This window comes from Maniola hyperantus, chromosome 11, assembly GCF_902806685.2.
Source record: "Maniola hyperantus chromosome 11, iAphHyp1.2, whole genome shotgun sequence".
Lineage (NCBI taxonomy): Eukaryota > Metazoa > Arthropoda > Insecta > Lepidoptera > Nymphalidae > Maniola > Maniola hyperantus.
In genome coordinates, this window is record NC_048546.1 from 6,050,643 (window position 1) to 6,074,345 (window position 23,703).

Here is a 23,703-nt window from a genome sequence, read left to right on the forward strand (position 1 = left end):
AGTTAGGTACCTATATCTAGGAATATGATAATTTGAAAAATGTCACCATCATGCATAGGTATCATGTATCATGTTAATCATAGTAGGTACCTACTGCTGGATTGGATACAGTTGGCATAGTGATTATATACTCTCTATTGTGTAGATCGGACCCAGTGAGGTCAGATCTAGTATATAGTGATCTGTGGTCAGATCTCAAAAAGTAACCATTCATTACTCATTTCTTACGTGTTGCATATTCCTTATGTATCAATTTCATGGCTTTTAACTTTTATGGATTCCTAATTCTCAGCAAGGGATATACTACTCTCACTGTCACGAGTTACCATCAAAAAGTTGTCTATACAACAGACCCTGAACATCAGCTACCTGCCAGTGAAAGTCCCATCAAAATAGGTCCATTTCGGAGATTAGCCAGAACAGACAGACATGCAGAAAGACAATAATTAAAAAGTATGTTTTTGTTATAATAGTATTGTATATATTTTTATATGCATTTAGTAAGTAAAACGCTATTATTTTGACATCACAGACACTTCTATAGATTTCTCTTACTTACTTGGAAAGTAAAATAATTATGTATTCCGAATCTCACAATAAAATAAGATAGTTTTACATGTTTTATTTAGTTTTAACATGGTGGTTTTGAACTATTAATAAAATGATTATCATTATATTCAACCCATTACCGGTCCACTACTGAGCACGGGTCTCCACTCAGAGTGGGAAGGGTTTAGGCCATAGTCTGCCACAGTGGCCCAATGCGGATTAGCAGACTTCACACACCTTTGAGAACATGAAGAACTCTCAGGCATGCAGGTTTCCTCACGATGTTTTCCTTCACCGTTAAAGCAAGTGATATTTGTTTTAAAAACGCACGCAAAAAATTAGAGCTGCGTGCCCGGGATCGAACCCCCAACCTCCCGAAAAGAAGGCGAACATCTTAACCACTACGGTATCACTGCATAAATATTATAATATTAAATCAAAATAATACAGTATTAAACTAGGTAACTAATAATAATTATTATTAATTTCTATAAAGCAGATATTAAGAGTAAAGTACAAACCCTTTATTTTAGGTATTATATAGTTTTATGAGATGTTTTATATTAAAACAAGTTCTTTACAGTAAACTTATTAAGAGAAAAATGTGATATTGATGTACATATTATTAGGTAGGTAAGCATTAATTATTATTTTCTAATTAACTAGATATTTTAGCCGCTTGGCGTCTTTTCACATCCCAATTATAAACTCTAGCCATGTTCACTTCTGTAGTTGTCCACTGATCCCTGAAAATAATATACATTTTGATAGCATCAACATTTTTAGAGTTCCATACCTTAAAAGGAAAAAGGAACTCTTATAGGATCACTTTGTTGTCTGTCGGTCTGTCAAGAAACCTACAGAGTACTTCCCGTTGACCTAGAATCATGAAATTTGGCAGGTAGATAGGTCTTATGTTGGCATTAGGGGAAAAATCTGAAAACCGTGAATTTGTGGTTACATTACCTATAAGAGTTCCGTTTTTCCTTGTGAGGTACGGAACCCTAATTATCCCTAGCTTTAAGATAGGCTAGAAGAGACTGTTAACTCCAATAAGACCATAAGGCCTTTTTTGGTGCCTACAAATAAGCTGAAGTTTGTTTTGTTTTGTAATCTCTAAGGTACTTTTTTGTGGTTTCCAAATTGCAATGAAAGAGTGTGTTGTTAACATAATTTTATGATCCAGACAATCCTGTTGTCATGTGTTTATTACAAAAAAAATAAAAACCGACTTCGTTACACAAACACTAAAAATTGAAAAATAATTCAATTTATTACCGAATATATTATGTATAAAAGAGTTAATATAGTTCCATAATAATACTTTTTGGTGCCGGTGCCAATTAGCTTTAGCTGCGCGAATCGTCTAGACTTCATATTTTTATGGGACTCCACCATGGCACCTCATTGGCACCGACCCCAAAAAATATTATTATGGAACTATATTAACTCTTGTATACATAATATATTCGGTAATAAATTAAGTTATTTTTCAATTTTTAGTGTTTGTGTAACGAAGTCGGTTTTTATTTTTTTTGTAAAAAAAATTTATTTCACAATTTTTAGTGGCCCCATGGAATTATGCTATGACTGGTTAAAAGTCTACTGTTTACTAAGCTATTACACTGATCGCGAGCAATTTACTCTTATCCGTTGAGGAGTTCCAGTATCTATCTTCGAAGATGTTCATCAGATCTTCACCAAATTGAAATGGGACTGCCGCTCTGTAGGAAATTAACTACATAAACCGGTTCGTGTGACGTCCCGCCTGCACCCGCCTGCGCCCGCGCATCGAATATCGATGCCGACCTAATAAATTGCAACCCGCCAGTCTGTTCCAACGCGCCACTGCGACACCGTGTCCACGCATGTTCAGTGGCCGCACGCCAGACACGCGTTATAATAATTTAATTCTGTTTTTATCGAACCGCGGGCCTTTTGCTATTCTTCAAGTTTGTTGTATATATAGTTACGTTGTAAATAGTATAATATCTTTGTGTGTATATACAAATTCACAAGAAATACAGATCGGTGGTTAGAAGAAGAATACGGGATTTCATTTACCCACACCTCACGCACCACCATAGGACCAACTTTGAAGTATACCCTTTCAAACAAAAAAAGAATTTTCAAAATCGGTCTAGGCGTTTTCGAGTAATCGTGGAACATACATAAAAAATAAAAAAAATAAAAAAAAAAAGATTCCGACGAATTGAGAACCTCCTCCTTTTTTTGAAGTCGGTTAAAAAGATTATGGCTGACTTTTTTATAACCTTTTTTTCTCACTCACATCAGATATTTAGTTTTCAACATTAAGTTAAAACAATACAGTAATTTATTACCTTAAAAAGTCTAAGTCGTGTTCAACACAGGAGAGATTTTTCTTAGCAGTTGCCATATTTGTAGTTAGCAGATTTTCAGCATCTTCTAATGAGTACTCCAACATGACATTCGCTCCTAGCCATAAGTATACAGTCTTTGTAGGCATTAAATTAGCCTATAACACAAAAAATAATTATTGAACATTTAAAAATGTCCAAAAAAAGGATGCATCCCACACAGAGTTAGTTTTTAGATATTTAACTTTTGAGTGAATATCTAAAACCTTTATGTGGGTTGGATTCTTTTCACGTAGAACATTCTATTTTACTGTTCTTTTGTTGAAAGTACAGTGCATACCATGATAACCTAGAAATTTCTTTGAATGAGAGTAATTGAATTTTATTGATTTGAGCAAAAAAGTTAGTGTTGATTATTTTAATTCACTCTTCAATGCGTATAATTTAGTAAAGTCAATCCTTAAGAATATATAAATGTGAGCGTGTCTGTGTCATCTCTTTACAGCCAGATTGCTATACCAATTTTAACAAAATTCTTGCATCTTAGAGTTAAGATGGGAAATCAATGAGGTTTCACTGGATTTTTAATATCAGACAGCATCTCAGCATATCAGGCATCAGCTAGTATATAACATGCAATATAATACCTTTACAAATACTTGATCACTCAAAAGAAACTGTGTTTCCATATCTTCTTTTTGAGTCTTCAACTTTTCAATCATATCTAATGATCTTGCAAGGTCTGGTATTTGCTGTCGCAGACGCCTCCTTTTAGTGTTTAATGTGTACTCCATAAATTTATACTTTCCATGTTGCTCGTCTAACCGCCTTAGTACCTTTTCGACGCCTTCAGAATTTTCTGGCAGGTTCATAAACTCATCTACATTGTCCTATAATAACACAATTTTAAAATATAATATCACTTTCAATAAATTATACTTCATTGAAACATTTGTTACATTTTGCATTTATTTGAAAATCCTGTATTGCTTTACTAGATCCAGAGATAAACATATTTGAATTTAAAGGTGCAGGTGTGCCAGATGAGGTTACAAGAGGTTACTTGTTCCTATTTGAATTTATTCTTTATAGAAAGTCGACGTAAATTTGAATGGTATAAAATTATAATTTCATTGTATGTTACTCACAACAAAAACGGCTTCTGGTATTCCCGAAAAAGATTTAGAATTTTCACCTCCGTCGCCTTCCATTTTAGGATTGTGATGGTTAACAGTTATTATTAGTTTCTAACTGGAACGTAAGTTAATAGGCATAAGTATCAGAATTAAGATAGATATAATTTCAGAAAATGAAAATGCATCTTACCTCTACAAATTATGTACCTACAACTTTTGCAACTTTATCATAAAATTCGAAAACCCTTCGAAAAAATAATCAAAGATAATATAATCACTACCTACGTTTTAAAAATAATAAAAAGGTAGGTACATTTTTTAAAACTGGTTTTACGGCTCTGGGTTCTAGCTCTTTTGAACCAAAGAATCGTAGATAGAATAATAGGTAGATTAAAGTACTGTGTAACCGCGTATGAGATAGCGATAGCACGACGTAACGATGAATAACACGACAATTATTACCATTGTTTAGTAGTCAATATTTGTATTAACCGATCAACAATATTTGTATTAAACGTTTTTTATGTGAAAACAAGTAAATAACTCATAAGAAATACAATTACGCCACGAATTCTCAAAATTTCTTATTATATTATCTTCAAGTATTCTTGAAAAAAACCAGTTACACGATAAGGGACAAAAAATAGGTTAGCTGCGTCTCTGTTTATCACATTAGTAACTTTTTCTGTGCTCTCGTTTTAGTGCGAATGAGAAAGCAAACGTTCCTGCATGTAATAAAGGTAGACCTTTATTACTCTATCACAGTAAGACAGGGCATATTCTACCTATAAGTCCCGCAAATATTGCACTGTACCCGTAGTACAAGATTTTACGTCTCACCAAACCGAACCAAATTCGAGAGTCGAAATACTTCGGCGTTATAGTAAACTGGATCTTAAACGCCTTGTTAAAAGCTCAAGTTTGTCTACACTTCTACAGCCAGCGCTCCAAGCGGAAACATTGCGAAATTAAAATCAGTGGCATTGAATATTTGACTTCAATTCAAGGCTGTTTAGGTCCATTTTACTGTAACGCGGAAGTATTTCGACTCTCGAATTTGGTTTGGTTTGGTGAGACGTAAAATCTTGTACTACGGGTACTGGAACCATGTCTCATTAACATCGAAATGACGTCATTTGACGTATTTTTAAGTAAAAATGTAAAAATATACCATCATGCATCAGCTCGAAACTTCAGTCTAGTGCTGACGTCACTCAAATGGCAGTCACGCGCATTAGCGATTTGGGGCATTTAATTTATACCTGAAATAAGGAGTTCTAAGTAGGAAGTAGGAAAGGAAGGCAAATTTATGTTTCACTAATGCGCGTGGCCACCTTTTTAGTGACGTCAGCACTAGACTGAAGTTTCGAGCAATCAGTACAATTTTTTTTGCTGATGGTCTATTACGTCAAAATGACGTCATTTCGATGTTAATGAAACATGGTCCCAGCGCAATAGCAATTTACGGGACTTATAGTGACGAATGGTTGTAATAGAATCGCACTACGTAGTTTTGGCAAAAAAAATTAGTTTTGAGCAGAAATTTTAGACTTTATTTTGGGTTTAATAATATCCAGGCACTTGTTTCGTATAATTTCAGATTTTGTTTAAAAATTATTAATTAATAAGATTCGATATGTGTGAATGTACGAAGTAAGCACAACCCTAACGGTGCCGTGTCTCTATTGTTTCAAGTCCTTATGCACCTTTTATGCACCTTTGCCGGTAGGGTGGCCTACGCTAGCCACTGCCGAAGCCTCCCACCAGACCAGACCAGAAATTTAGTAATTATAAAATTCCAAACCCCTGCCAGGAATCGAACCCGGGACCTCCCACTAATAAGACCACAGCGCTCACCTCTGCGCCAGGGAGGTCGTCAAACGTCGTATGTAGAGATTATATCATATTTCCAATCAACTATTTTCTATTGGACATGGCAACTCTCTATATCTCTACGGTTTAAGTACTCTGATTCATAGCTGTTCATACGCACAAACTACAGTGAGTTTATACGATTCATAAGGGCTAGAACCCAGAGCCGTAAAACCAGTTAAAAAAAATAGGATTCATCATTTATGACATTTAAAAACTGTCAAATTTTGTCAACTTTGGACAATTACCTTTTTAAAATTAAATACCTATCTCTCTCACTTTTAAAATTGAATCGCATATTCGCCGAAATATCTAATTTTACCAGCAATGTAAGTTACTTATCAGTAGAAACAATAAAATACATAATTTGATAATGTGAACAGCCCTTAATTCCTTTTCAGATTTGCCATTGAGCTGTGAGGCTACGCCCTGTTTTGTAAGGACAGCATTGTTGCCTTTAGCTTTCAACATAGGCCTATCAGACACTGCCGTTATGGATATGATGGTATCGACTTTACAGCAGCAACGTGCTGTGACAGAACAGTTGAGAAGAGAGGCTTCGATAAAACGCATTCCTGTTTCTGTAGCCGTTGCTGATATAGTACGATTTATAAATGAGCACGAACAAGAGGATTGTCTCCTAGTCGGATTTTCGAGCCAAAAAGTAAATCCCTTTAGAGAGAAAAGTTCTTGCACTGTCTTGTAAGCTTTATTTTTATATTGTATCAATTGCATAAATTGTATGTTTAGCAATCAAAAGTTGAATCAACACCTTAATTTTTCCTACCTATGTATATTGTGGATAATTTTGTGTGCTACTATAATTTGTTTAGTTACACATTTTGCTTTTATTTCTTCTAAAGATTGTCTCACTATTTATAAGGTGTATCATGTAATTAACTGTTTGTAATTTATTAAATGAAAAACGGAAATTAGATGTTTAATTAATGTACCTAATCCTTTTATGGCTAAGTTTGTTGTTGCCATCTCACAGGGTGCAGTTGGAGCCCTCACAGCTGTTGCCTACATAATGAATCATCACCATTATATTAATTTATTGATACCCTGGTACAATCTAACACACATGAATGATGAATCCAAATTAAAATGTGAAAGTGTGCATCTGTCTGCTAGATACCACAGTCTCAGTTAACTGATTTTGATGAAATTTGGTACAGAGATAGCTTACATTCGGGGGATGGACTACCTACTTTTTATCCTGGAAAAACAGGATTTTTTCCCCAAGATTTTCTGGAAACCCACATCCACATAAAGTCGCAGGCATTATCTAGTTTTGAATAAAAAACTTTGACTTCATATTTAACAAATTATAAGATATTTTTGGATAAAACATCAAGGTTATTAAAACTAAATAAAAGTCATCTCCACAAGTTATCTAAATGCTTTATTTGTGCACAACAAATACAAAGAGAAACAATGAATTCAATTCCACCATTAGGCATCAGCTAGGAATTGTTTTTACAGAATTCTGGGATAAGTACCTATTTGCTAACCATCTAATTCCATTACAGCCTTCATTTATTTTATCTACAACTATTCACACATACTTCAATATCTGGGTGTAAAAAAGTGACTACAAATATAGGCATTGTCTAAATATGACATAATTATCATATTACATAATTATCATAATATAACAATAAATGAAATTTCACTCTGATGTTATTCTTGCTTAACTTGGGTTGGTACTGATAAAATCGGTAGACCCTGATTTGTGCTAATTTCACTTTGCTAATGTATTTTTTCTCGTGGATGTTCTCATAAGCATCAAGACCTGTTTAAACTTAGAAGTTAGATAAAGAATGAAGGCGAATTTTGCACATATCAAGGTCTATGGCCACTAGTATTTGCTAGTATATTTGGAAGGAAACAAATATTCAACCAAGCATTCTTACAGAAACACTATAATATTAGGTACCTTATTTTATTTAATGGCTAATTTAAGTGCTTTTAAATGAGCTTAGAAATATTTTTACAGATGCAATAGTTTTATATTATCAACTTTTGTATTGTTTTTCTGGTGCAGTATCTATTAATGGAGTGCAATATTTTTCTTCATAATTAATTGAAGTAAGTACATATAATAACTTTATGATTAATCTGAAATCAATCCATTGATGGTGTTCTTGTCACTTAAATTATTATAAGCAAAATAATGCATTATTATCTATTTTATTACTCCTTTAGATACCTATTGCAATTCCTATCTGTTGCTAAACTAAACTTACATTGAGCAACATGAAATTGTTGAACATAATTTTATGCTACAATTTTACGGCAGTGGTGTTAAACTTAGGTAAACTTATTGATTACTTGTATAGTGTTGAGCAAATTTGGAATTAAATGAATTAATCTTATTCTAGGGGTAAAACTATATAAAAAAAAATTACCAACTATCAGTCTTTTAAATTGATGTTGATTATCAACCTTGTAGCAATTAGACTCTCAAAAGTTTACAAATCGGTAAAATAAACTAAAAACTACAAATAGCAAGCTTAGATTCTAGCATACCTATTGTCTGATATATTATTTTCACTAATTATATATTGATTCTAATATGAAGTGATTATACAAAACTCATGAAGAGTATTATAAATGCTTTTAAATAAGATTTAAAAGAAACAGTAAATTGAAATGATGTAGGCTAAGGATTTCAAAACTATTAGAAATATAGATCTCAGTAAAATATCAAAGTGACATTAGATATTGCAATTGCAATGTTATTAAAACAAAGGACTTAATTTTAAAATACACATTAACTTATTTTACAAGTAACGAAAATGTGCCTCATGCAATGTGCAGTCTTTGCCACTGATCTGAATGAAAATTGTGCTGTGGTAACCCTATAAGTATCATAATATTATTGTTTTAGAATTTCTCCTTTTATGATCATTTAAATTTTAGCTCATATTCATAAGATTAGATCCTTATTTAATAATTTAATTCTACTTTTAACATATTATATCTGCATAAATTAAGACCTAAACCTATTATAATAATATATTGAAAATGGATACTATAAAATACCTAGCCATATTATTATGATAATTGTTATAGCATGACAATTATTATATTTTCAATTTATGTTTAAAATATTTGAATAAGCATATTATATCAATTTAAAAATGTATTAAGTATTGACAATAAAATAATGGTTATACAAATCCAGTATTTCCTTAAAAAAGGCCTCATTCATTTGGTGTATTAATATTGTATTTCTATGAATTCTAAATTTACCCTTACACTTAAAACTTAATTTGAGAGAGTATATTCAAGTTGAAGTAAAGTTTATCCAAATTACTTTTAAGCTAAATTTACTCTACACCTTGCTCCACCATAGTGTGAATTGATGCATGCTTCACCCAGCCTGGTATAGCATGAATTAATTCATATAAAGCTATACCAAAGATCTGTGGCTCAATTATAGCAAAATGACAATTACAGTATGAAGATCACAATCACCTCTGACTCTGATCTCTGACAGACTTTCTCTTGCTATTAACTAAAATGTATTATTACAGCCAAAATACTGTAAATTCAGCCAATCATGACAATTGTAATTGTTACAATAATTGATGCAGCTTTTCAGTATTTAACCAGCTGAATGGCATAAATGGAAATTATGGCTGAATGGTTTCTGGCATAGCATAGTGTGAATCCAGCTTTCATGTCTCAATTAATTTTTTTGTAAACTTTTGAGTGTAACCATCTCTAAAAATAAATTATTGAGGGTTAAGACTTAAGTATGATATCATAGATCTTCTGTTCTACTACACTCTTTCTTGGTTAGGAGGAGAGACATCTTCAGTGCCATTAGCAACACTCTGATGGTATAATTTCAATAGTTCCATGGCATCTTGAGCCTGACGCTTCTCTAGTAATATTCTGCAATAGTGAAAATTAGATTTTTAGAAATATTTTGCATACAATGTATGTGTGAAGAACATTGACAATATTCATGAATACTTATTTAAGTACACAGTGTCAAGAATCTCATATAATGCTATATAATAGTCTATTAAAAATTTAAAGAAACCAACAATTTTTGTTCAGTTTTCATTATATGGAGACTAGACAAAACCACTGATATACTGAGGCATTATTTAATTAAGTACCTACCTACATAATTTGTAACTGAATGCAAATACCTATTGTGCTTATAATATGCAAAAGTGAATCTAAACGTTGTACTTAGGTATTTTTGATAATTTAAAAAAAGGTTTGGTAAGAAAACTTTTCTATAGTCAATTGCATACCTACTTTCACAGTAACAGCAAACATGTGGTAGGCATATCTGTTACAAGAAAGAAACAAAAAAGCAATAACACAAGGACTAACAAACTCAAAGACCCTTTAGAAATTTTAACATCTTAATGTTGGCAAATTTTGTGTGAGGCCAATAACACTAAATAACATTAATCATATTATTACCAATATTTTTTGCACTTAGATAATGACTGTTTCATTAAAGAGAGTATATCAATTTAGGGATTCAAAGTTAACCCAACCAAACTTAGGTAAAGGTCATTATTGGCACTTGCGTGAAGATTCCTGAGGTGGTGTCATCAACATACATGGTGTGGAAGCTGTTCAAACAAATTACAATAAATTTGAAAGAGGTGCTGCAATGCAAACCAGCTAATATATTTTACAAATATACAGCCTGTTATAGTATATGATAGTTTCATCTTAAACTGGATAATACAAAAGTACCTAGTTTGTTAATAGAGAATAATGAAAGTTTTATTACAGAATATTTATATGAAAAACTAAATCTCACTAAAAAACTGCAATTCTTGAGTTTCTTAACAAAGTTTAGAATTTTAGCTTAAATTACCTTCCAGAGGCCTCCTTTATGTGTTCTAAGATTATCCTGTTATCCCTGTCAGTTACAATATCAGCCAGGCTATCTGGGTCCATGTCTGAGAGAAGTTCAAGATCCTGTCCTCCAAGTAAAGAAATGTGACAGAGATTGTGTTGCAGACGGCCCACCAAGTTTGCAACCTGGCCTTTGTCCCCCAACGCCACATCATCGGTTTGATCCAATGATACTTGGCATTTCGGCATATTCGGCGCCCACTTTTCGCTCCCGTGTAAAATCATTAACGACGTATCTGGTTCTAATGTCGAGAAGTATTCTTCGTCGTCGACTTCGGTACCGTCACACTCCAGTACAACTGTAAGATGTTCAGCTGGCAATCCTAATTTATCCGGCACTTTAGTTATTAAATCCTGTAAAGACGTCGCAACAATTCCTTTCTTCTTTTCACGATTCACGTCACAAATTTTATATGGTTTGTTAATATCGTCCTCCATTGTTTGTGTGTTTTACAAAACTCAATTTTATTTAGGTATATCAAATAATCGTTCAATAAAAATGGGACAATTTACACATTTCTTTCACAATTTCCACTAAAACGAATTTAAGTGAACGTCAAATTATAGATAATGAAATTGAATGAAATGTCTTATGTCACTTGATGATTGATCATTTAATTCTAGCCAGTACAAAAAAACTTAGTGTGATTTTAAAATTTTCTTTTTTTAAATATTCTTTCAGAGTTAAATAACCGTATAAAAATTCGGATTAACCTGGGATTAACTAAAAAAATATAGGCTTATAACAAACAGGCTTATTTATAAACACAGCAGCCGCAAAGTTACAATAATGAATAACGAGACGACTGTCTCTTCTAGTGTCTGGTTACTGAATGTGAAAATCCTCGTTTAATTTCAGTTGCAGATGTGGTTGCAGACTTCAGTTTGCCCAGCTGCCTGCTCCGTTAATATTTGCAAGCTCTTCCAAAATAATATTTTACTCTTCTTTGTTTTTTCTAGAGCCAGTCTTGTAGACATTAGTTAGGTAATTTATGGAATGTATGCGTAGGTATATTAATATTACGCAATATAGGTAGGTACATAGGTAATATTATTATTTCCGAAGTCGGACACAGCCAACCGGCCGGCTTGCAGACCTAGCTCTAGCTCCTGAGTTCAGTTTTTCTTTCCTTTTACTAGGTATTTTATACACTTTTTATACATAGTTAGGTACAAGTTGCCCGCGATTAGACGGCAACCACACTGCAACGGTCTGCACTCCGCAAGCTTTTTTAAAAACTGTTTCCCTAGTACAGCGAGGAGCAGTCTGGACAAAATCTAAAAATATGAATACAGCCTGTATAAAATAAGACCAGAATGTTTTTGGTCATTAATTTGTACGACTGACCTTGACTCTGACAAAGCGGCCGCATCTCATCAAATACCTATAGTCTATATAAAAAGAGCTCGATAAATTGATGCGTCAAAACCTGAGATCATTTTTAACATTGGCCGTTATTTTGGATTTTATTTGCTTACTCATTACATTACTTACTTAAAGGGAAGATTATAGAGAAAATAAGACTTAATATTCTTGACATCATAAAGGAAAGTACCTATTTAGCATTATAATTATTCTGTCATAATATTGTGGAAGAATCTTTATTGGAATTCATTTCGCCCAAGGACGCCTAAGTCGGAAATCCGGAAATTTGCCGAACACAAAATATTCGCCGAATAGGTTTTAAGAAATCAAATATCACTACCTACTTGTTAACAGTGAAAGAAAACTTCGTGAATAAACCTGCATTCCTGAAAGTTCTCCATAACGATCTCAAAGGTGTTTGAAACCTGCCAGTCCGCACTTAGCCAACGTGGTGGACTATGGCGCAAACTCTTCTCATTCTGAGAGGAGACCCGTGCTCAGTAGTGGACCACTGATGTATTGATGACGATGCTAATTCCAAATATTGCTTACCTAGGCCAAATGCTAAAAATATATTTCCTTAAAACTACGAGACACGTGTTGCCAATTCTCATAATGACTTCAGGCGGCTTAGGAACAAAGCTAACAAACCATTGTTTTAGCTCTGTTTTTGTTTTCGTTGTTTTGTTTAAGCTCTACCCATCTTTACTATTGCTAGTGCAATTTTTAAGTAGGAGAGCTAACATCTTGCAAAGTTAAAGCAAATACCTAGTTAAGTAAAGTAGCTTCACCAAAACTCATTTGCTCCACTTTTCTGAAGGTATGGCCATATTTATCAGAAGCTTTATAATAAAAATAATTGCTGATAAATAACATTATCATCATCATCGACATGTAGACGTCTCTAGTAGGAACTTCCACAGGCCACGGATTTGCTCCGCGCCGCCTGGATCCAGCGGCTTTCTGCATGCTACTTGTTTGATTTCGCCTACCCACCTAGCGCGGGTCTTCCAACGCTTCTGGTGTAAGGTCGCAATTCCAGCACTTTGGGACTCCAATGTCTATCGGTTTTACAAACTATGTACCTTGCCAATTGCCACTTCAGCTTCGCAAACCGCTGAGATATGTCGGTTAATCTGGTTCTCCTACAAATCTTATCATTTCTGATTTGATCACGTAGAGAAACTAATAAATAACAATACAAATAAAATGATTAATTTACAAAGATAGGAATCTTTGTAAATTATTAATCCCAGAAAACGTAGATCAGGTTGTTGCAAGTATCCTCACAGTGAACTAGAGTGAGATACCTCTAGGTTTGATCCTGAATCGACGATAAATATTATGTCAAATATTAGGCTATGGGTGATATGAAATCAAAGAAAAATAGAAGATTCATCGGCTACCCAACTAATGTAGGAATTTTTTTGACGCCTGCCGGTGACGTCGAAGCCTTGACGTTTTGTTACGAGTTTCCTTTACTGTCGTGAAATGTGGTATTGGCACCTATTTACCTACTTATTAACCTATCCAACACGGGGGTCACGTTCGGTCAGACTGTGGCGCGACGGGGGGAGATCAATATTCTCTCCACCCCTGTCTACCCTCGGCTCTAGAATGCATTTCTCAGCTTCACCCTGGCTATAATGTGTATCTATAGTTTTACTTTCTACCTTCCCATATTTAATGCAACTAATTAACAATTAGTAAGTTTTTAATGGTAAAAGACATAGTTGCTAGCTATAGGCCTCATAAGAAAGCCCAGTAGAGTCAGTCAGCGGACGATGGAGAGAGGCTATCCATCTCTCCATCTTTCCATTCACTACGTGATCAAATCCGAAATGAGGAGATCCGTAGGAGAACTAGAGTAACCGACAAAGTTCAACGGGTTGCGAATCTGAAGTGGCAATAGGCAGGGCACATAGTTCGGGAAACCGATAGAAGTTGGGGTCCCAAGGTGCTGGAATGGCGACCTCACACCGGAAGGCGTAGCGTTGGAAGACCCCCATTAGGTGGACGGACGACATCAGACGAGTCGCAGAGAGCCGCTGGATTCAGGCGGCGCAAGACCGTGAAGTGTGGACGTCCTTACAAGAGACCTATGTCCAGCGGTGGACGTCTATCGGTTGTTGATGATGATAAATGGTGAAAGAATGATTAAAATCGGTTAAAGTTTACAAAACCTAAATCCAGGCGGGCTAAGTCGCTGGTATTATACCTAATATGTACACCTATATTTTAAATCTATGCTCACAAGTTCACAACTACAAACAGCACTCTACGGGGATAAACTTTTTCATTATTAAAACTACCATGGCCATTGGGTCAGAATAAACGACCGAACGTCCGGAGAGATATTCCCAGAGAAAACATTAGCTGTCCTTTAGGTAAATAAATAATAATTAAATAATGCTTTCAATGCTCGAGCCAGCTCGGTAGGATTACGTAGAATGGTCAAGTGGATACCTATCTATTTGAAAATCGAACATGTTGAGAAATTAATGAGAATCGAAATGTTACCCGCGGTGAATAAGTTTTTTTTAATGACATTTTTACCTATTGTGTGTTGCTATTTACATGCAACATCTTTAACTCTAATATATAATACACACACGCACACGCATACACACACAAACACACATACACACACAAAATTTCGCCTTTATAATATTATTAGTGTGATTAGTGTGATAATGGGACTTCATCTTGCAATGACCCTGGGCCTCCGACGAACGTAGTCCGCCGCTGATTGAAGGTAAGTAAATTTTACGGTAACTCCCAAAAGAGTAATTGTAATACGTTACACAAGACCCAATACTTGATTATTGAAAAACTTTTCCCGGCATCCCAGGATAATAGGTTTCCAAGTACCTAAGTCAATATAATAATTTATTCTAATTAATCATGCGAGCAGTAGAGTTGGATAATTTGCATGTGCCTACATAATTTGTGTCATTTTACCCGCCAACTTACGAAAGAGCTGTTCTAATTCACTAATTAGATCTATCTACTTCTAAACCTATAGCTATAGTCCGCGACAGGTTGAGGTGGCAATCGCGGTATGAGGTGCGGAGACGCCACGCACACCCACACGTCTCCCGTCACGACTTTAGTTTAGTTCGGGAAACCGATAGAAGTTGGGGTCCCAAAGTGCTAAAATGGTGATCTCGCACCAGAAAGTGCGGTGTCGGTGGACCGCCCACTAGATGAACAGACGACATCAAACTGCTGGATGCAGGTGGTGTAAGACCGTGGCATCTGGAAGTCCCTACAAGAAAACTATGTCCAGCAGTAGACGACTATCGGTTGATGGTGATGATGATGACATTGAATGATGCTTATTTAGGACCTACATCAGTACGTTTGCGTTCTAAACAAATATTCGTTCGTTCTATTACAGTAGTAGGTACCTTCATGGCATATTTTATCTAATATTAGTACTGTGGAATCCCCGCGAGTTTAGCTCGCTGCAGTGACCTTCCCGCAAGTTTTCCAGGTCGAGGTCAGAGGTTACCTATTCGGTTTTACGCGCTTGCTTCACGTTTTATAGAGCTGAGCATTTGTCTTGATTCAGTTTTAATTAAAACCTACATCTTTTGTTAAATAAAATATTAAAAAACCGGCCAAGTGCGAGTCAGGCTCGCGCAACGAGGGTTCTGTACTATAGTCGTATTTTTTCGACATTTTTCACGATAATTCAAAAACTATGATGCACAAAAATAATTAAAAATCTGTTTTAGAATGCACAGGTGAAGCCCTTTCATATGATACCCCACTTGATATAGTTATCTTACTTCGAAAATTGAAAATACTAATTACTAATTTATGACCACAATTTAATTTTTTTTGTGTGATGTAACCACCAATTCACGGTTTTCAGATTTTTCCCCTAATGCCAGCTAAAAGAACCACCTACCTGCCAAATTTCATGATTCTAGGTCAACGGGAAGTACCCTGTAGGTTTCTTGATAGACAGACAGACAGACAACAAAGTGATCCTATAATAAGGGTTCCGTTTTTCCTTTTGAGGTACGGAACCCTAAAAACGAAACGTTATTTATACACCTAAGAGTAATTCAAATTGTAAGTAAGTACGTACTTAAAATTGAATTCACTGAAAATTTATTTAAATTATTTCTATTTAATTTAAGAGCGCAACGCAAGCAACTTGTACGTCTTATGAGACGGCAATAATAATCACTTAAATATTGAGTAAAAAACTTAGACCAAAAAGCTTCAATTGCCTGCCCGTATACCACAGAATAATAATTCGTAGTACTTTTCATGCTGCTAAGTACCTAGTACCCAGATAAAAATAATGACCTTTAAACCTCAGTTTTAAAATTAGCTGCAGTGACATTTATTTTCAGCGGGGTATGCCGGTCGAGGGCAGAGGTCACCTGTCCGGTCCCAGGTGCATGTTACGTTTTGTAGAGCTATCGATGTAATTTGTTAGGCTTCACTGCTAACTAATATGTTTCAATTTCAATAGCTTCAGTTCATCATGATCACCCATAACCGGTTCACTACTGAGAACGGGTCTCCTCTCAGAATGAGAAGGAATAAGGCCATAGTCCGCCACGCTAGCCAAATGTTTGCATTTTAAGTGCTTAAAATGCCCGACCTCCCGAACAGGAAGCGGACGTTTTAACCACTAGGCTATTGTGGCTCTAGCCTTGGTTTTTCCGTTTAAATAAGTAAATAGGTCACTAAAAATTTGCTTGGAAATAAAATATGAACACACCTAATAATATTATGCTGAGCTAATGTCGGGTAGGTATAAAGTATTTTGCGATATTTCTATGTATATTTTAGGAGATACTTTCCTGCACATTGCTAAATTAATATCAGATAGCTTCGCCACAGCCAAGTGACACAGACATTAGAGCAAACATTTTTAAAAATTGTTGCTTGATTTTCGAAGCACCCGCTTGTCCATCATATTATTTACTCCCTGGCGCAGTGGTAAGGGCTTTGGTCTTATTAGTGGTAGATTGATGGAAACATTGTGTTCGTGTCCGTTTTATTATATAGCAATGAAAAAGCGCTCATAAAAGGCATAGGCAAAACCTAGCCGCCAAGCGATTTAGCGTTCCGGTACGATGCCGTGTGAAAACCAAAGGGGCATAGGTTTAATAAAAACTGCCATACCCCTTCCAGGTTAGCCCGCTTCCAAAAAAAGGTGCCTCATGTTCTTTTTTAAAAATAGAGCTCAACTAATAAAAATGTTTGTAAATGTAGGTATCGCAAGTGTGCTCGACAGCTCGATGTGTGTGTACACATCAAACTGTCTTGTATGAATGTAGATACCTACTCGAAAATGTACCTAGTGGGTAGCGGTAGCCCCCGATAGACTGTGAAGTGGGTCGTCCAATAACTCATGAGATGCATTTTTAACATTGCTTACCGCGATCACATATTTTACGGTACAAAATAAATAATTTAACGGCTTCGAATTTACCTGCACATCGTATTAAGTATAAAAACTGAAATCACTTGTATAAAATTAACCTTGCACTTGGGAAAAAAGTGTCTCAAATTCTTTTCCGTGCGCTACATATCTTTCTATTCGGGTAAATAGTAACCTGAAAGTCAAATTTCGTAATTTTGGATAATTTCAGCAAATATAATTTTATCTAAAAATCTATTTTTTTTAAATAAAAGTGACAAAAATCTTATAAAATACCTGTATCAGATAATCTTATGTTAAAGCTAAAAGCCAAAATAGGAGTAAGTAGATGGCTATGCTAAGTTGGATAGTGCAAAGTGAACGGAAGTTGTTCGACTCCCAAGCGTAAGTCGATGTTATACTTACTTCCACAAAATACGAAGTTCACTGGGCTGGTAATGGAAATGGGAGCTATCAGCTACCTACCTTTTATAATAAAACTTTTACAATGGAGTATCTCACTATCTATATGTCGGAAACTTGTAAGTAATGAAGTACAAGTTTCCGAAACATTCGCAGCTTCACAATTATAGATGATGCCCATCCGTGTGGGATTACGTTATGTATATTCTCGTGAACTCTTTGATTTTCAGGAATAAAAAGTAGCTTATGTCCGTCTCTGGGACTCCGTGATCTGAATCCAATTTCGTTAAAATTATGGGCCGTGAAAAGGTAACAGACAGACAGACTGACAGACAGGACAGACACACTATGAATCTATAAGATAGTTATAGATTAGCCAAATTTTCGTTTACAAACTATTATTACATATACTACATATATTACAAACTATTCTAGTTTCTATTCTAAACTACTAACGAACTAGGAAAAATCTATAGTTTCTAATTCTCAATTACCTAGATCTATAAACTTGAAACGGCTGCGCCACTTTGTAAGAATGTTTTTTAAGATCCTATTGAAAAATAGTTTTAAGTAGTAAAAACTGACATAGTGCGAGTTAGACTCACACAGCAGCGAGGGTTCCGTACTACAGTCGTATTTTTTCAACATTTTGCACTATTATCAAAAACTAAGTAAGTATTATGTGTAAAATAAATAAAAATCTGTTTTAGAATCAACAAGCTATAAATAGTCATCTACTTTGAAAGTTGAAAATACTAATTATTTGTTCATGAACACATTTTATTTTGTTTTACGTGATGTAATCACAGTCTTATGATTTTTTCTTTATTTGTGCTACAAGATCTACCTACCTGCCAAATTTCATGATTGGACAGACGGACGGATAGACAGACAGACAGACAGACAACAAAGTGAAATCGGTAGAATTTGGCTCTATTACAAGTACACAGACTAGAATTCAAAGAAAAATTCTTCAATGCCTAGCAGCTGTAAAATGGGGAAACCTTAAGTAAAACAAAGTTATCGTTAATCAATATTAGAAGCCACAGCTTGTATCACGAAAATGAGGTTAACGACTTAATGCCATCAGAACAGATCCACTTTCGTAACGAAAATTGAATTGTCCAATTTAAAGCCTTACTTACCCCAACCTACTAACAAATAGGTACACCAAAAGAGTTGTACTTATTACTAGAACAGCAAATGCCCACCAAAATGGACTAGACCTGACTACTCAGTAAATTAGCGTCGCGTTGGATCTGCACTTTTATTTTGTCTATCATGGCTCATGAATCTTAACTCATGATCCGTCTATAATAGGTATCGCTATTTTTATCATAGTATATTTTAAAGACAAATCACACAGTTACTTTATAGGAACAGAGATTACGTATTGGTAATTTAAAAGTGTTCTTAAGGTCTCCAAGCAATTAAGAAAGTGGCAAGAAATGAATAGATGTAGAAGGCTCTCGAGAAGCCTTGGTAGACGGAATCGCTAATTGATTGAAGCTTTGCTTTGTATAGGTATGTGCTCTCACGATTCCTGCAATATGTGAGGTTTACTGCTCCATCGTCTTACTCAATGGATACGGACGAACAAAAGCTTGTAAAATAATTGCTTGCAAAAGTTGTTGTTCCGTAGCGAAATACCGCGCAGTTTTTGTTTGTATTTTTTCTTGTGTTCTTATAGTCGTACTCACCTTTATTAATAGAGATTTTTCAATCTGTTGTACAGACAGAAACAAAGCATGAAAATTGCAAGCTAATGAGTCTCTCGATGTGTCATGTAGCTTGCTAACTTCGCTGTCATATGATCTAGTTTGTAGAACTTCCAGTTCAGTAATTGGTTAGGCCTTGCAAGGGCCTTGCTTTAAAAACGAAATAGAAATGGTTGCAATAATAACTACCTATCAGAAGTTTAAATTTACTTATAGTAACGTACCCAAACTAAGTTAGAGGAATAGGCATTTGAGTTTCGAATTAGTAACTAAGTATGTATTTGAAACATCTATGTTCTTGATAATAATCTATAGGTACTAAAATTATAAATACGAAAGTGTGTTTGTCTGCTAGCTTTTCACGGCCCAACCGGTTAAAAACAAACCGATTTGGATGGGTAAAGCGGGGATAATTTATTTTTAAATCTAAAAACAACTACTACTACATACTAAGTAACTACTTTTTGTCCCCTTAAAATTAAAGAGTTCCTAAATACAGAAATTAAAAAAATACTAAACCTAAGAAATTAAAATGAAAATGAAAATTTATTTTTGACAACAATAGTGTCGGTTTACAGTTTAGTGTCGGTTACAGTTTAATACTATAAATATTGGAAAGTTGTAAAATTATAAAACGAAAATTACCAAGATGCTACACTATAAATGTTTGGAAGCTCATGTCATTGGAATTGAAAGTTTAAACGTACGAGTACATAGTCCAACAGGAAATTAACCAATTTCCTTCTGAGCTACGGTTTCACAACTATTGGTTTACTTATCAGTACCCTTATTATAAATGCGAAAGTGTGTTTGTTTGTTGGTTTATTGGTCTGTTGGTTTGTCCTTCAATCACGTCGCAACGGAGCGACGGATTGACGTGATTTTTTGCATAGATATAGTTAAAGACTTGGAGAGTGACATAGGCTACTTTTTATCCTGGAAAATCAAAGAGTTCCCACGGGATTTTTAAAAAACCTAATTCCACGCGGACGAAGTCGCGGGCATCAGCTAGTATAATATGATTAAATATTTGCCATCCTCGTAGGTTCTAGGCAATATGTTTAGAATTAAAATACCATTTATATAGATCGTTACATATTTTAATTTTTTTTTTTTTTTTTTTAATTGTTTTTTTTTTTAATACAATAAAACTTAAAGCTAGCCTTATCTAATTACTATATAAATCATGACCGCGTGGAATGGTGCCAAGAATACTGGCTGCATTTCCGCGCTGGACAGCCAGGCTGATCCGTTGCGCAAAAAATGAGCCAGCCCTTCTGTCACCAGTTGAGGCTATTAATCGCGGTGAAATGTCTCGTAAAAAATTTTTAGCACTAAGACTCCATGGCCCCAGGGTATCCACGGCAAACGGCACAAAAATGTAACTCTCTATAAGAGAGGCATACTTGCGCCGCTTGCCGTTTTCAGCTGTTTCTGCTGCGGCTCCCGGTCTTGATGCTGTCTTCCTGATATGACACGGGGCCAATGTGTCAACGCAAGTTGCGTCCCACATTAGCGCCCGTCCCCGTTCCCAGGGAACCAGCGTCAATCCATCAGGTCTCTTGCCATCATCCCGACTAATCCCTGCCGGCTCAATGAGCGCAGGAATATTTATGGTGGCAAGAGCTCTTTTAATTGTATCGTTAAGAGAGCCATGCCTAAACAGCCTACCGGAGCTCCTTTGGCAAGAGAGTCCGTGGATTCCAAATTTATCAACCTCTTTTCCACACGGACATCTGTGCTGATGGCACAGTGGTGTTCCCAATCTGAGACCTAGAGCCACACGAAAACTTTCGTTATCTAAAAGTGTGCCGAGATTTTTTGATGGCAAGGCATGCAGCCAATACCCAGATTCCTTTTCGGATAATGCTAGAAGCCTGGCACGATCTCTGTCACTTGTAGGATTTTGAACCAAATTCGTATGTGTCAGTTGAACCAATGGCAAATCCCAAAGTTTTTGTGTAGTACGTTCCTTCGGGATGTCGACATTGGGACATCTGACCTTCCAACTCTCTAGGGCCTCTGTGGCATAGGTCAATGATGAATTGGATTTGAGAATTTGAGAGCTAAGCTCTTTTATACTATGCACAGAGGACAGAAAAGCCGGAAGAGCTACACTGGAAATTTTCCTCACGCCGATGCCACCGTACTTGACCGGTAAAGTTGCTTGGTTCCAGGAGTGCTCATCAAAAGTTAAATTTAGAATTTGTTCTAGTGTACTTTTAAGGGTGGCATCCATGTTATCGAGTAGTCTATGAAATTTCCAAATTGGGCTCGCGCGGAGAATGTAAATTAATTTAGGTACAAAAAGGCAATATTTTAGGATCGAAAATGCAATGTGAGAATTTAGAGTGCCCAATTTGTCGGTATTAGCCGAAAATGTTCTGACTTTTTGATCCAAGAGTGGTTGTATGGATTCATTATAAAGAGGAGCACCGAGAAGGCAAAGTGAACGTTTATCAAGTATTTTAATATTAGGTGAAATTTCATTGAATAATTCAGAGGCCAATAGAATTCTTTCTTGCGACAGTTTTTCTGTAAAAAACAATTCGCATTTCGAAAAATTAAGTTCTAAACCAATTTTCCCAAACTGTTGCCTAGTATGATTAAGATCTTTTAGAACGTCATCCACGTTGCCCCCAATGGTTCCATCATCAAGATACCATATGTTAAATTTAGATGTTAAATTTGAGATATGGTTATGGATCCCTAAGCTGAACAGGGCCGGACCTAAAGGATCCCCCTGCTGAACGCCTACAGAAGACTTAATATCGCTATCTCCAAAGAATAATTTAGAAGCAGAGCTGTAACATTGCCAAACATATGGGTAAATTTCAAGAAGTTGCGTTGAGACTTCTGTCAGCAAAGTTGCCCTGTCCAAAGAATTAAAAGCATTCTTTACATCTACTTTCAGCAGTACCTCAACCTCGCCATTCGTTAAGAAAGTACGAGCCGAATGAACTGCTGCTTCACAACCTCCTTTACTGCCGAATCCAACTTGAATAGGTTGGAATTTATCCTTTAGGGTAGAGACTATGTGACTACACGCTAATTTTGACGCCAAACGGCGAAAAGTACAGCCAACAGCGATGGGACGGATGCCACCATCTTTCTTATTGAAAGCACAAAGCCTCGCGCCATAAAGGAATGGTAGAAAGGATGAATTTACCTCGCCAGATAACATGAAATTACATAGTCTGGTAATGTCGCTCAGTAGCGCCTTGCCGGCGTCCCCAGCAGTAACTCCCACAAGATCCTTAAGATGTTGTGGCGTTATGCCGTCCATGCCACCAGCAGAGCCACTAGAAAACGACATTATCGCAGCGTAAGTTTCTTCATCCTTTATCTGTAAATAAGAAGTGTTAGAAGGTGGATCTGGCAGCACAGAATCGGTATTTGGTAAGGGATATAATTTTCATATTTTATCATAAGTGACTATACTTATTGTAGTGTTCATCAATAGACACGTGGCTGCGTTCCTTTTTTCATTACAATAAGTTGAGATTTTAGGTATACTTAGGTACATGAAATATGTTATACCTAGCATAGTTTTTTTTCATAGTGTTGCGTAGTATTGCAACTGCTACGTTACTATGTCGCTACGCTACAGCGCTACGAACCTACTACGAGCATGTACTTATAGTACTCGACAGTTCGAGATGGCAATCAGGGAGAGAACGCCCCTCACACCCTCACAGTCCCCATGCTAACCCGGTGCCGGTGAGCGTAGGTGACGTGCGGGTGTGCTAACCGGATTGCCATCTCGACCTGTCGCGGACTATACGAGTATCTATGTATACATATTAGATATTTCGGAATTCATAATATAGTATCCTAACTAGGTCCAAGTTCTTAAGTAAGATGAAGGAGTATAGTCATAAATATAATCTTGCAAGTAGCATAGCATATGAAATTAGTAGTTCATAGTACATACTAACTTCATAAAATCTGCAATTTGCCTAGTAAGTAAATAGATTGCAATACTAGTACTTTGTCATCATAATATTATATA

General features: G+C 35.6%; 3 protein-coding genes across 3 annotated transcripts; 1 reads left to right on the forward strand and 2 right to left on the reverse strand.

Annotated features, from left to right (window-relative positions):
* Nucleotides 1-471: 471 nt before the first annotated feature.
* LOC117986563 (prefoldin subunit 3-like) lies at nucleotides 472-4,354 on the reverse strand. The gene is made up of 5 exons (XM_034973408.2): nucleotides 4,215-4,354; nucleotides 4,037-4,139; nucleotides 3,536-3,778; nucleotides 2,892-3,046; nucleotides 472-1,295 (listed from the first exon to the last, which is right to left on the reverse strand). Exons 2-5 carry the CDS (start codon nucleotides 4,097-4,099, stop codon nucleotides 1,208-1,210), a joined length of 549 nt encoding a protein of 182 aa, XP_034829299.1. The 5' UTR covers nucleotides 4,100-4,139; nucleotides 4,215-4,354; the 3' UTR covers nucleotides 472-1,207.
* A 1,710-nt stretch (nucleotides 4,355-6,064) lies between these two features.
* On the forward strand, nucleotides 6,065-6,828 carry Ggamma1 (guanine nucleotide-binding protein subunit gamma-1). The gene is made up of 2 exons (XM_034973409.2): nucleotides 6,065-6,225; nucleotides 6,298-6,828. The coding sequence occupies exon 2, from the start codon at nucleotides 6,390-6,392 to the stop codon at nucleotides 6,600-6,602; it is 213 nt and encodes a 70-aa protein (XP_034829300.1). The 5' UTR covers nucleotides 6,065-6,225; nucleotides 6,298-6,389; the 3' UTR covers nucleotides 6,603-6,828.
* Nucleotides 6,829-7,282: 454 nt separating this feature from the next.
* LOC117986562 (DNA fragmentation factor subunit alpha-like) lies at nucleotides 7,283-11,612 on the reverse strand. Its single transcript, XM_034973407.2, has 2 exons — nucleotides 10,755-11,612; nucleotides 7,283-9,802 (listed from the first exon to the last, which is right to left on the reverse strand). The coding sequence occupies exons 1-2, from the start codon at nucleotides 11,231-11,233 to the stop codon at nucleotides 9,688-9,690; spliced, it is 594 nt and encodes a 197-aa protein (XP_034829298.1). The 5' UTR covers nucleotides 11,234-11,612; the 3' UTR covers nucleotides 7,283-9,687.
* Between the last annotated feature and the right edge of the window lie 12,091 nt (nucleotides 11,613-23,703).